General features: G+C 44.5%; 1 protein-coding gene across 9 annotated transcripts in view; it reads left to right on the top strand.

The window, feature by feature from the left end:
- Nucleotides 1-12,692, top strand: part of tns2a (tensin 2a) — a 51,759-nt gene that overhangs the window by 20,020 nt on the left and 19,047 nt on the right. For 5 of the 9 annotated variants that reach the window (XM_085781136.1, XM_085781140.1, XM_085781141.1 and 2 more), the window contains 6 exons: nt 9,735-9,773; nt 10,198-10,239; nt 11,160-11,209; nt 11,660-11,843; nt 12,113-12,163; nt 12,252-12,374. In XM_085781136.1, coding sequence (XP_085637262.1) covers nt 9,735-9,773; nt 10,198-10,239; nt 11,160-11,209; nt 11,660-11,843; nt 12,113-12,163; nt 12,252-12,374 — 489 coding nt within the window. The remainder of the gene's footprint in view (nt 1-9,734; nt 9,774-10,197; nt 10,240-11,159; nt 11,210-11,659; nt 11,844-12,112; nt 12,164-12,251; nt 12,375-12,692) is intronic. The other 4 variants (XM_085781138.1, XM_085781143.1, XM_085781142.1 and 1 more) reach the window with 2 other exon arrangements.

Below are 12,692 nucleotides of genomic sequence, written 5' to 3'. Positions count from 1 at the left end.
TATTTGATGAGTTTGATGAGGGACAGGGCACCTGTGCCGTTCACCTCCATTGTGTTTGCATGATAATTTAAGGTAATGACTATACCTATGACTATAAGGATTATGGCAATAGGTGAATTTTCCAAAATGTTGAACTATCCCTTTAACACATTGATAAAAGGGTTACTAACTGTTACAACGTTTTAGAATTTATAATCCCTATACTATTCGCAACTGGGGAAAGTAATAATACTTCACTAATTGGTGACTGTGTAATGTGTAACACGGTAAAGGAAAATACTGTTCAGTGATCCTGTGGTGAATTATCCTACAGATGTTGCAGTCCACAGCTGTTTATCACAGTAACTACAAATCCCTGCTTCCCCTCCGTGCATCAGGATTCCTCCTTGTCTCTCGTCCCTGTCAGTCCTCTTATCTGCTCAACATGTCAAAAACATTTCACATGAGACTGAGCTGTGAACTGTTTGCACTGTCTGCCCCTCTTTACAAGTAGAGGATGTACAATCAAGTACAGATAGATAGAGCGGAAGTGGGGGAGGATGCAGAGCGGTGGGAGAAAGAACAACATAACCCGCCCGATGTTTCTCTAACATAAAAGCCCTTCAGGACAGATGTGGTTGGAGTGCTGCATTTCCCAGATCCCAGATTTTTTTTTTTTTTTAAGAGTTCAGTGCAGATGAAAGAGAGACAGATATAGTAGAGGAAAAAGTGTGCAAATGACTTTTCCTTTCTCTGATACTTCACTTTTCCAGACCCTGGTGCATGTATTTGTTTTTTGTCTGGCTAACATCCTCATAAGTGGCACTAATATAATTTATTCCAACTCTGTTCAGTGTTGTTTGGATCGGTCCCCTCCAGATTAGGGGTGACATGTTGTTCAAGTAGGACGCAATGGAGCAGGAGATTGACAGATCAACCCTCATCTATGGATATGACTTCTGGTCAGTGACCAAGAGAATGAGATGTTTTGTCCTCTGGATGGTTGGACTAAACCTGACAGATAGGACGAGGAGCTCGTTCAGCTGCAGGTCCTTCATGATGCTGCTGCCACTGTGACCTGGAAGGATTGACAGATGGATCCCTTCCAACCACTGGAATGTCGTCATGTTGGCGTTCATTCCTGTTGGTGTTATCCTATTGCATTATGTAAACTGACCCTTCCATGCAAACCGTACGGCAGAATGAGACCATAGGAAGTCATGCGGAGATGGAACGATGGTGTAATGGCACCACAGTCCGTGTTTTCCCAACAGGCAGCTCAACATCGCAGCTGACCCCAACATCCCCCTGACACTGCAGACTTCCCGTCCTCATGGAAACCAACTTGTCAAATACCTGCTCGGTACTCTGCGATGCAACTATAGGAATATATCGCTCATTGCTGGTAAAACATGTCAGTCACAGCTCAGGAAGGGCAAAAGTTGAGGTATCAAAGCATTCATTCAACTAGTTCGCTGCAAGCAACTACAGTCTTAATCATTTCAGTAGGTGGATGAAGGCATCACAGAAATACAGTTTGCGGTGATCTCAGTGACATCAGTGGTGAATAATCTCTGGTTAGAGCTTGGTGGCCTTGAGCCCAGGCCTATGGTTTCCCTCCTGCAGGCCGAGCACGCCACCAAATACTCATGTAATCAGTGAGTCATTCAGGATAACAGGATCCAACTGTATCGTTTTAACATTACCAGGACCATGACTGTCTCTCCTGACTAAAGGAGTCGCCACTTTATCACAGACAGCTCTGGTAATTGCCGAGATAGGCTGGCATGTTTTGAGTTTGAGCTGTGTGTGTGTGTGTGTGCGCTCGTATGCGTGCCTGTGTGAGTACAGCGAGTGCATGCCGAGCAAGGGAAGGAAAAGGTGAGTGAGCGATGTTGATGAGAGTTAAAACCATAAGCATGACAGCTAACTTAGCCAAGTTTTGTGTGTGTCTGTGTGTGTGTGTGTGCCAGCAGGGGCATGAGCTGCACTAATTGCCCAGTAGAGCTGGCTTGTCTCAGACTAACAGGAAGAGACCGTTTTGAAATCTCTGTAGTGATGTTAAATATTGACACCCACACTGGTGCAGGACATGAGTAACAGATTTTAGCGTTATCTCTCCCGTCACTGTTTGTACTGGCTTGTAATTTAGGCCAGCCTCCCCTCGACGAGTGGTGCAGCCCCTCGTGGTCTGTGAGTAGGTTTGTTAAAATGTTATAGTGTTTCCCAAACTGTCTGTAAGCAGCCACAAACCCTCTTAGCCAATTCACGTATTGTTTTCAATATGAAATCAGCTCATGTCAATTCAAACATCACTGTTTGAGTTGGCTGTTCTGTAGTGCTGTTTGAGTGGGAGCACTGAAACTGACCCGTTTGCAACACTGCTTTATGTCACAATGAATCCAAATGTGGAAGAGCCAAGTGGTTAGTTTGCTTTAGGAATTTGAATCTGACAATGGACTAGATCAATGACTGATGGTTTAAAAATTCAGTTCAGGTTCAGTTTGAAGGAAAATCAAAGAAAAGGTTTCTCTCAAAGTTTTCTGGTATTATTGTGTTTCGATATTGCCTCACTAAGTAGTTACCCTATCAGTTTTGGGGATTCCTGGGAAGTCAGGTGGTCTGTGAATTTTATTTTAATGATCAAATTAAAAACATTTCACGTCAAGATAAATCCACATTAAAACAGGGAGATGAGTGGAGATCCTGGAAGAATAAACATTTCAACTCCTTCTAACTAATGATACTGATCTATAACAAAGTGTAACATCTGGCTCCACCAGATGTGTGCCTGTGACTAATGGGTTATTCCCATCTTCTTGTCTTCTCATCTCTTTCATTTTGTGTCCTGTCAGTTTGTTAAATTCATCTCCCCGGGCCTAAACGAGAAGATAAGCAGAAGAAAAAAAAAAACATCAGACAGGCAACAAAGACTCTCACCACAGGGTCATATTGTTTGTGAGCTGTGGCGTGCTACATAAAAAGATGGGCCTGAAGCAAATTACTCACAATACACAATGCCTGTCTGAAGAATGTGGACGTCTTTTTGTGCAGATGGTAAACACTGTTTAGGTTGCAAATATAGAAAAAGGAGGGGGTGCTGTGCTTTTGGGAATCGAGTCACAAGGGATGAATGACGGCTCAACCACCGAGGACACACAAGGGAGTGAAGATCTGTAATAACGCTCTGTGCTTGTTGGTTCACAAGAGATTTTTTTTTCCCCATTGTTGATCGCTCCCAAATCTCATCCCAGCCCATATCTCCCCGCTTTGTTTATTTACCCACGTTTATTTTTGTCCGGATTTGAGCTTTGGGTCCATGTTTGGCCTGAGGCGAAGGGTAAAGCTGGATGGATGGATGAGAAACACTGCTGTGCATCAGCCTCAGCCTTCCTTCCTACCTACAAAAAACCTCTGCACAAGCAACATGTGCGCACTCCTGTTTGTGTTTTCCATCTGCATTATTTGGTGAATATATCATGTAGTCATAACTGTTGACCCCCAAGCTCCATAGCAGGGATTTGCTTCCCACCCGGTCATTAAAGCTCCACCACAGGGACCCATGTGACCTGCGATGTGTTCGGCCTCCCTCTCAGCTGCTTGGAGCGAAAACCAAACCGGCATGAGACAGACACCCTTTTCTTTTCCTTTTGGGGTCAAAAGAAAGTGTGGGAATGAGAGACAAGCCAAAGAAAGAAAAAATGTGTCGAACAGTGAGAAGAAATCAGATCAACACTTTGTTAGCTGGCCTCACACATCGAAAAAGACCTAAAAGTGTGAAACGGGGCTCCTAGGTATAGGGGATAGACATATTTCACCCATAGGTGTTGTTTTTGCTTAGTTATGGCCTTGAAGTCCCCCCCTGGGTAATGCTGGGTGCTTTCTGGTTTTCTCATGAAGTCCACCTTGTCATGATTAAGAGGCATCAGACATGTGGGGTACATTTGAAGGATAGTTATACATCTAAGCCAAGTAACTCTCAGAACTGCCATAAAACGAGTCTGTAGGTCTGAGCGAAGCAGAGACCATCTGCATCTTTTGACTGCCAGACGTACATAAAACACACACAAAAAAGGTTTAAGTTAGTCTAAACATTAAGTTTATGTTAAGGTGCATGGAGTTCACAAAAGATGGCGTAATGCAAGAAACTGAATGGCTTTGGACGTCTCACTAGACAGGACTTATAAAACAGATACATTTAATTGCAAGAGCGTGATAAGCTGTACAGTGGTAACCATTATAGAAATCCTCCCCCAAAGCCTGCATATAATCCACATGACAAACAAGTTTCCAAATGATTTCTTTTCGGGCAGCGTTCCAGTCCAACAGCAGACAGCTAACGTCTACGAAAGTCGGATTTCAATCATCTTGTGAGACGTTGTTCCTCTAACCCTCCCAAAGCAGCATTTAAAACACTCACTGTTACACAGAGTGGCCAGAAGCAAAGGTTAAGGTTGACAAAGCCCAGTCCTGACAAACACAAGACATACATTCATTGCATACTGTACGTTGAACCTTCGTCTATATGGAATTTGAACCATGACAGAAAACAGGTGTAATACATGAGCAACATGTTCTGTCTCTATCTCTTTAAGCTCTTGGCAAACGTGGGGAACATTTCCCTGAGGCTAATTAATCAGAGCAGCTGCTCGAGAGGAGGGGTAACTGTCAAATTAGCGCCGCGGTAGCTGCTGAACATCCTTTGTCCTTTTTATAATCTCATGTGTCTGTACTGTGTCGTTGAGTCAGTTGTCATGGACGCTGACATACCTGTTTGCATCATCGTTAGCCCTGTAATCAGAGAGGGTGGGTCACTCTTAAGACGTCACAGTGCTCTGTTCGCTTCAAGGCCCCCCTGCATTCTTGTCTAGCTCGCTCGCTGATGGTGATGATGAAAGCGCACAAGGTCACAGCCAGCATCGGCTTTCACTGCTGATTTGCTGCGGCTTTCATCAATGCCTTCTGATTGGCTCTCCCCGGGGAGCTTAAGGAATGGGGGCACTATTAAGCCTAGGGCTAACCATCAAAGGACATGCTGCATAAGTGCTGCGTTCATATGTAATCAAGGAGCAGGATCTTGACCAGAGTCTTGAACTTTTGCAACAGTTTGCTTTGCTCACAGATGGAGGAACTTACTTATGTTTCCTTTCTGCACGAGCTGATACTGTTTAATTCATCTTCCTGAGTTCATGTGTTTCTTTTAGAATAGCAAAGATGTTTGTTGGGGGGACAAAGATTTTAATCTAATATTTCCATAGACTTCATGGTCATTGACTTAACATACATTTCATCCAAGCATTGCCACAGCTAGAGATTTTAAAATTGTAATACACATTATCTGTGAGATCACTAAAGTTACCTTTCACTGTTGGGACAAAATGAAATCTTAGATTTTCCCTTATGGTTTGCAAAGGGAAGGCTGTATGACTGAATTATTGAATAATGTACAAATCCAGGAAAAGGTGAAATGATGGCAACTGAACTTAGTTGTTGATACTTGTAGATGTTTCACTTCTCATCCACTGACGTCACTGGATTAGTGCTCCTGGTAGTTGCAGTGACCGCAGTCGGACTCATTGTGTCACCTTATCCTCGGGAATTAAGGTGGAAATGTCTTCCAAGTTTCTACAACCGGGTGTAGTTGCCTTTGATTCATATTTTCCTGGAGAACCAAGATTGAACATCTACATAGACAATAATGTAAGCGCCGGCGGAGAAGGATCAGTTTGTTTTGTCAATATAAAGCACAGTTTGTTGCATATTTACTGGTAGTTTGAATTTTGCCTGTGATGTAGGGGAGAAAATATATTAGAAGGACAATCAGCTAATCAGTTACATATGTTATCGAGATAAACAGGATAATTGCCGTCACTCACAGTCGCAGGCTCCCTCCAAATGTTTGCATCACATTGGCTACTACCTCGCCCCAAGAGTGAGCCCTCTCAGAGCCCTCCCAGCCGCTCTGGAGCCATGTGCTGAGAGGAGCGGGTCGTGTATTATCCATTAGCTGTCTTGTTCTGCTTTGATGGATCAAAGAGCATGCAAAGAGCTGGAGGAGCTGCTGCAGCAAAACAAAACAGGCGGAGAGGAAGAGGACAGAGGGCTGGCAGGCGGAGATGGAGAGAAGAGGGCAGGGAAAGGGGGTGGGGATGGGGGGAGGAAGGTTGGGGTGGGGAGATGGAGGAGAGGGTCACAGAGGTCAGGGATCTCTGAAGGTGGCCAGCTGGACCCACCTGGAAGGAGGCAAGGGGAAGGGAAAAGGAGGAGCAGTGTTTTACGGAGAGGTCAAAATGTACAGAGAAGAAGTAATGTCCATATTGATATTTGTAGTTTTGACATATTGGTCATGCTGCCTCTCTTCAGCTGCTGGTGTTTTCTCTAGATCAGTTTAGACATGCAGCAAGCACTTGAATGCAGAGCAAGTCAGGACAAGCTAGCTAGTCCTGGGCCTGTCTTTTTCAAGGATATTTGGTTACTGATGGACACGGGGGATCAAACCTGTGACCTTCCTGGTTTTAAGACCAGTTTCAAGGCCGTGAAGACGAGACAATAACAGCGGAGGCTCGAACGGAAGAGCGCAGGGGCCGAAATGACTTGGAGAAACCTGGAGGGAGGAAAACAAACAGGAAAGTGTTTTGCTAGAAACAGATTACAGAAGAAAGGGAAAAGGAAAGAAAGAGGAAGGAAATATTGGGTTCGAGAGAAGCAGGGGACGGAGGATAAACAAAGGAATAAAGAAAGAAAGAGTAATACTGAGGAAAAATCAAGTGAGACACGAGACGACAAAACAGGAGGACAGCAAAAGCAGAGGTGAAGAAGGATGGAAAAAGATGGGGAACAAGTGTGGGGAGAGGGCAGAAAGTAAGTTATAGATAGAGATTAGGCAAGGGAGGCAAGAGGGATGAAAGAAGAAGGAGAGAGATGGGTGGAGGTCTATTAGCAGGAAGTTTGTGCGTAAGCGTTGGCCCGAGGAGCTGGAATCTGGGCTGATGTGTTTGTTCTGGCTTAGGGGGCTGCCCTCAGCAGGCCCCTCTGCTGGGCACAGGGAGAGAGGGATGTAGAGGAATACATGGAGGAAAAGATTAGAAAAAAGAATGGGTCAGTGAGTGGGCAGCGTGACAGCATCAGCCCAGGTAAAGCCCGACTCAGGCGCGCTGCTTTCAGAAAGGGCTGCGCAGTCAGACTCTGGGTAACCGCGGCCATAACAACTGGAAATTTGAAACACGGACTCTTTGAATCCTGGACTATTTCCAGGATTGGCAGAGGGAGAAGAAACTGGAGAAACTGGAACCAGTGGATAACTCCAGAAGGTTTTAATTCCTCTTGTTAGAAGCCAGTTCAATTTCTGCATTTTCCAGCAATACCATCAGATTTCATAATGAGTTTTGTGGCGTGTCTTTCACTGAACATTCTGCGCACATCCAGCCCTGTAAAGCAAGTGAACCAACCCAATAACATACAGTATTTTACCAAACCTCTCAAGTTCTTTCAGGACTCTCCCATTTTACATTCTCCCTTTTTCTGGCTTCAATATTCTTCCACAATTTTGTAAGTTAAAGTACACAAAGGCTTTAAAAGCCCGTGGACAGAAATCTGTGTAGCAGAGGCCAAGAAATCCTGACTTTTGTACCACCTTTGGGAGATTTTGGACCAGCATGTTAGACGCCAAACGAGGAAATATATTTTTAAAGGGATGGGATTGATTTATTGAAGCTGAGACCGATTACAGTAGAAAAAAAAAAAAAAAGGATTTTCCTTCTTGATGAGAGTCAAAGAGTAAAGAGAGGGATAGAGGCATTTGACTGGTGCAGGAAGGAAGTAATTGGTTGCCAAGCCATGATAGTTGGGAATGTAGGATTGTTTAGCAGAGTGACATAAGTAGGGTATGAGATGTAACGTTCTGCATGCCCCCCCCCCAAAAAAAAAAAAAAAAAAAAATCAGATCCAGTCCCAAGACCACAAGCCTGAGCCACAGTTTTATCATGGTAGATGAGATTCATGTGTCACTGCAGAGTCACATGTACAGTTTTTTTTTTTTTAAATGTGCTACTTAGACAATGCATTGTTTCACATGCTCTGTTCTATGGCCAGAGGGAAGTCAGAAAAAAAATAGACCATCATCATCATCACCCACTCCAAACCTGTCTGGTCAGGAACTGGGTTCAGGCCTCTGAATGAAAAGCGACCAAAACACAGGATAAAGATTTGAGATCCATTTCCCAACAGAGATGGAAATAAACATTAATTCTGGGAGTGAGTCATACGGGAACATTGTTGTCCAGTTAGTCGCTTGATAACCGATGTTCAGCCTGAACCTGTTTCCTGTGGCTCCTGTCAAACACGGCAAGTCCTGATTTAGCTCGTTATCTGCTCCCCTGCCTTCCTGTTGATGTCTGTGGTTACGTACGAAGCAACGGTAAGAAACCTGAAGAACTAAGGAAAGAGGGAAAGATTAACATTAACTGTGCGACACACACACACACACTGCTGTGGCACACCCCCCAGGTTCAGGGCCTGTGTAACTTCCTTTTTGTGCACAATGAGATATACACAAGTCCTTGCCCTTTTCCTGTATCCAAATAAACAATCCAAAAAGGGCTATGTAGCGGGAACGTGCGTGTGTGAGGGTACACGTGTGTGTGTGTGTGTGTGTGTGTGTGTGTGTGTGTGTGTGTGTGTGTGTGTGTATTACGTAAGCATGACTGTGGAACTCAGCCCCCCTTCATTAGGGCTGCTGTTCAGCTCCTGCTTCCTTCGGCCACAGTTCACTGACCTGTAGGCCCATAACAGACATGGGAATCAGATGTGTCACTCTGTATGTGTGTGTTTCTGTCTCACTGCTCCTCCAGCTGTGTCGCTCTCTGTATTTGGCCTCCACATACTTCACATTTCGTAAACACGCTCTCCAACTATCAGCCATACTCAGAAGTACATAGTGTTTACTTGGCACTTATGTGTATCTAAGTAGTTGCACTGATGCTATTTAGTCTCTATTCATCATCATTTGGCTCTTAAACGTGTTGCTCTCCTCCCTCTGTCTGGCCTCAACAAGTTGTCTGATAGTGGTGCAAAAATGTCTTTTATCTCGCAGTAGCTGACAACTGAGGTTAAAATGTCATTATATTTTGGGAATAACACATTCCTGCACAGCAATTCAGATAAATTCACTTGTAATTGTTGATGAATGGCAAAAAAAATCCTTTGAAAATAAAATAAGTGTCTTATTACTTAATTTCTATGTGTAAGATTCGCCCCTGTGCATTGTGTTAAGGACAGAAATGAATGGCTACAGCATTTAGCCAGTTGTCTTGCTACATATTTGACACGCTTTTTAAGGGAACATGATTCAAATAGCTTTCTTGCTTGTTGAAAAACACTCTCATGTCTGTCTGAGCTGCAACCGTAGCTTAAAGACTGTCAGCAAAGGAAGTTAGGGAAACGGCAAACAGTGGTTCTGTCCACAACATGCTCACTCTACATTATCCCTCACATATTAGTGTGTATGTGGTGTCAATGTTTTCATCTGCCTCTTGATACAAGAGTATCTAAGTGCATTCTCCACACTGTTAACCCTTTGTTAAGGTGAACCTCAGATTCAATAACTACTGTCTATATCTCCATCTATATCTTATTGTCTGCGGAAGCATTTGTCCTTAATCATCTCAGAGCTTTCCACCCTTCCCTGTGTCCTGAAGCCAAAAAAGGAAGTTTGTGTGTGCATTGTGTTGACGTGTGGCTCTCTGTGTGTGTTCCAGGTGACCTCTGCATGCATCCCAGTGCCCTCCAATGATCTGGTAAGTCCCACTCATTCACCCATTTCTTCCCACACTTTGTCTATCCGTAGTTACGAGGTATGGCTTCCCAAAGAAACCACCGTATGGTTTCCTACTGGTTGAATTCCTCCTGGGAAGCCAAGCCCTCAGCCCGGTTTGAGCTCAGTCCATTCCTGGAGCGCTGCAGCATTCCAGCCCAGGGAGAAAACAAAATAGTTGATGTTGCTATAGGAAGTAGTAATGTTTATCCATTAGAGAGTCTGTTTGTTTAATTAACTCTCCTTTCCTTCCTCTGTATCCCCTCCTCCTCTCGTCTTTTCTCCCCTCCATCTCACCTCCTTTCAACCTCCCCCCTTTGCCCCACTTCCTCTCACCATCCTTCCCTTCACACCCTCCCTCTCCCCTCTTCTCCTTTATCTCGTCACCGCTCCTTCCTCGCATCCAGCAGCGTAGAGGGACCGCTCCTTCTCGACACGCCCAGCACCTGGTGAGCACAACTTGAGCCTCCATCCTCTCTCTTTGTCCTCTTCCTCCTCCTTTTTTCCTTCGTCTTCACACTCGGTGTCCCCAGCGTCAAAGGCTGTCTGTCTTGGAAATTTCCAAACCTGTCAGGGTTGAGCTTTTTTGATTTATCATGTACTCAACAATCCAAACTCAGAGCAATGCCAGACATGCGAGTCCCTGCGAAAATAAAACAAATCCTGACATCTGTGACCTCCGAGGCCTGTGTTGTTCATTTAATACCCCAAAGTCCTGCAAATTTAAAGGATTCTTCCCCTCGGGAACCTGAATATGCTCAGCAGAGTAAATGTCGATAATGAGACATGTCATGATGGTGTAGATAGGTAAAATCATGGTTCCTAAATGTGATGTCTACTGGAGAGCTAGACTGAAAAATGTAGTGACTGAGTTTGATGGGGAAGATATTATTTTTGCAGGTGTTCTGTCACGGCCCAGAGCTGTAGACAAATAACATGTTTAGATGTTAAAAGTCAGGGGGAGCACCGGATCCAAATCGTCCTCTGTAGACTGTACATGTCTGCACGGACTCTCATGGCAGCCGATCAAACACTGGATCAAGGTGGTGAACTGCCCGATTGTTACAGTGGGTCCCAGAAGTCTGATACCACTTGTGGGGGGGGTGGCCTCAGACTCTTGGACCTCTCTGTATAAACATGAATGAGCAGCATTTTAACATTTTAAATGTTTTTGGCTTCCTTGAGGAGCATAAAAGAAAGAATTTGGCGAACTAGTGGAAAGCCCTGAAGTGGACGGTTTTTAAACAGATGGATAAAACTGACTGGCCATTGTTAGGTGGAAGCATTAGTGGCACAATATATAGACTGTGGTGGTCAATGATACTGGATCCATTTGAATTGTTTGTTTGTGTGTGTTTTTATTCGACAGGGCTCCACCAAGTCTCTGACTTATACCAAACAGAGAAACACCTTGCCAAGGTAAAGGTCACCTGAGTCACTTCTCCTACTGTACATCACTTTGTGTTACTGAAGCATTTCCTACAACAAAAAAGTCATTTAAAACAAATCAAGGCCATGTGTTTCCTCACTGGCACTGCTCAGCCATTTGTTTCTTTGCTTCTGCTTTCTCTCACTTGTTCATTCTTTCCATATATTCAGTGTCAAGAGCAACTCAGCTTTTAATTTGACCTACATGTCACACACCGTATCCAGTTTCTCCCTTTTGTCTCTCCTCCTCTCCGTGCATCCATCCACAAGTTTCATTTGAGTGTATGAAGCAGCAGAATCATGTTGAGCTGCCACAAACAATCTGAATTACCTCTCGTATTTTGACCCGTGTCCACCTTGTTCTCCACGTCTCTCTGCGTGACCACCTAACCTTTGCCCCCCCCCCCCTCCCTTGTCCTTCCTTCTCTGTTTTTCCTCCAGGAGCTTCAGCGTGGACCGAGTGATGGAGAGAGTGATGGAGCGCCACTACGACTTCGACCTGACCTACATCACCGAGAGGATCATCTCCGTCTTCTTCCCCCCGAAGCTGGAGGAGCAGAGGTACCGGCTCAACCTGAAGGAGGTGGCCGCCATGCTCAAGTCCAAGCATCAGGACAAATTTCTGGTGAGTCAGCTGGCAGGTAGTAATTACAGCAGCTGTAACGGGATGTCATGTAGTTCCTCTGTGGTCTTTGTTGCTGCGGTGATTGTACCTCCTCCCTCAGCTGCAGATGCACAGAGACAATACTGTATGTCTTAATATATGGCATCAAGAAGCCACAGAATACACCGAGCAACCCGCAAATTAGCAGTCTGCTTTTTCTGTCACACACCCATCATAAAAATAACTGAAATGATGACTCGGCACAGTGATGAACTTCTTCTCTGTTCCAGCTCCTGAATCTTTCCGAGAGGCGCCACGATATCACACGGCTAAATCCAAAGGTAGAGCCTTTTTTTTCTTAGTAATTCTTGGTGTTGAGGATTCAGTTTGCATCCTTTTAATTTCTCCTCCGTCTCCATCCACCTCCAGGTTCATGACTTTGGCTGGCCTGACCTCCACGCCCCACCGCTGGATAAGATCTGTGCCATATGTAAGGCCATGGAGACGTGGTTGACCTCCGACCCTCAGCACGTGGTGGTCCTCCACTGCAAGGTCAGAGTTCAGGGGGCCAGCAGGGTTTTTCAGACGGATGTCCAACTGTTTCCCAGGCTCTAAACTGAGCTGGTGTTATTATAGAGAGGTCGAAGCAAATGTTAGTGCTAAGGCTACTTTTTACTGATGCACTTAATAGTGACGAGTGTAAAATAACAATTGAAAAAAATAAATAATAATAATATATACAGTATATACATATTTTATCTTAACCCTTATGTGGTGTTCGGGTCAAATTGACCCGTTTCAAATTTTTACTAAAAAAAAAATATACAAGGATACGACTTTTCGACCTGAAAATCCATGGCCTTGGCTTAT

Source organism: Trachurus japonicus, chromosome 7, assembly GCF_045865225.1.
Source record: "Trachurus japonicus isolate A0001 chromosome 7, Traja_1.0".
Taxonomy (NCBI): domain Eukaryota; kingdom Metazoa; phylum Chordata; class Actinopteri; order Carangiformes; family Carangidae; genus Trachurus; species Trachurus japonicus.
This window is presented reverse-complemented; position numbering and strand designations above follow the sequence as displayed.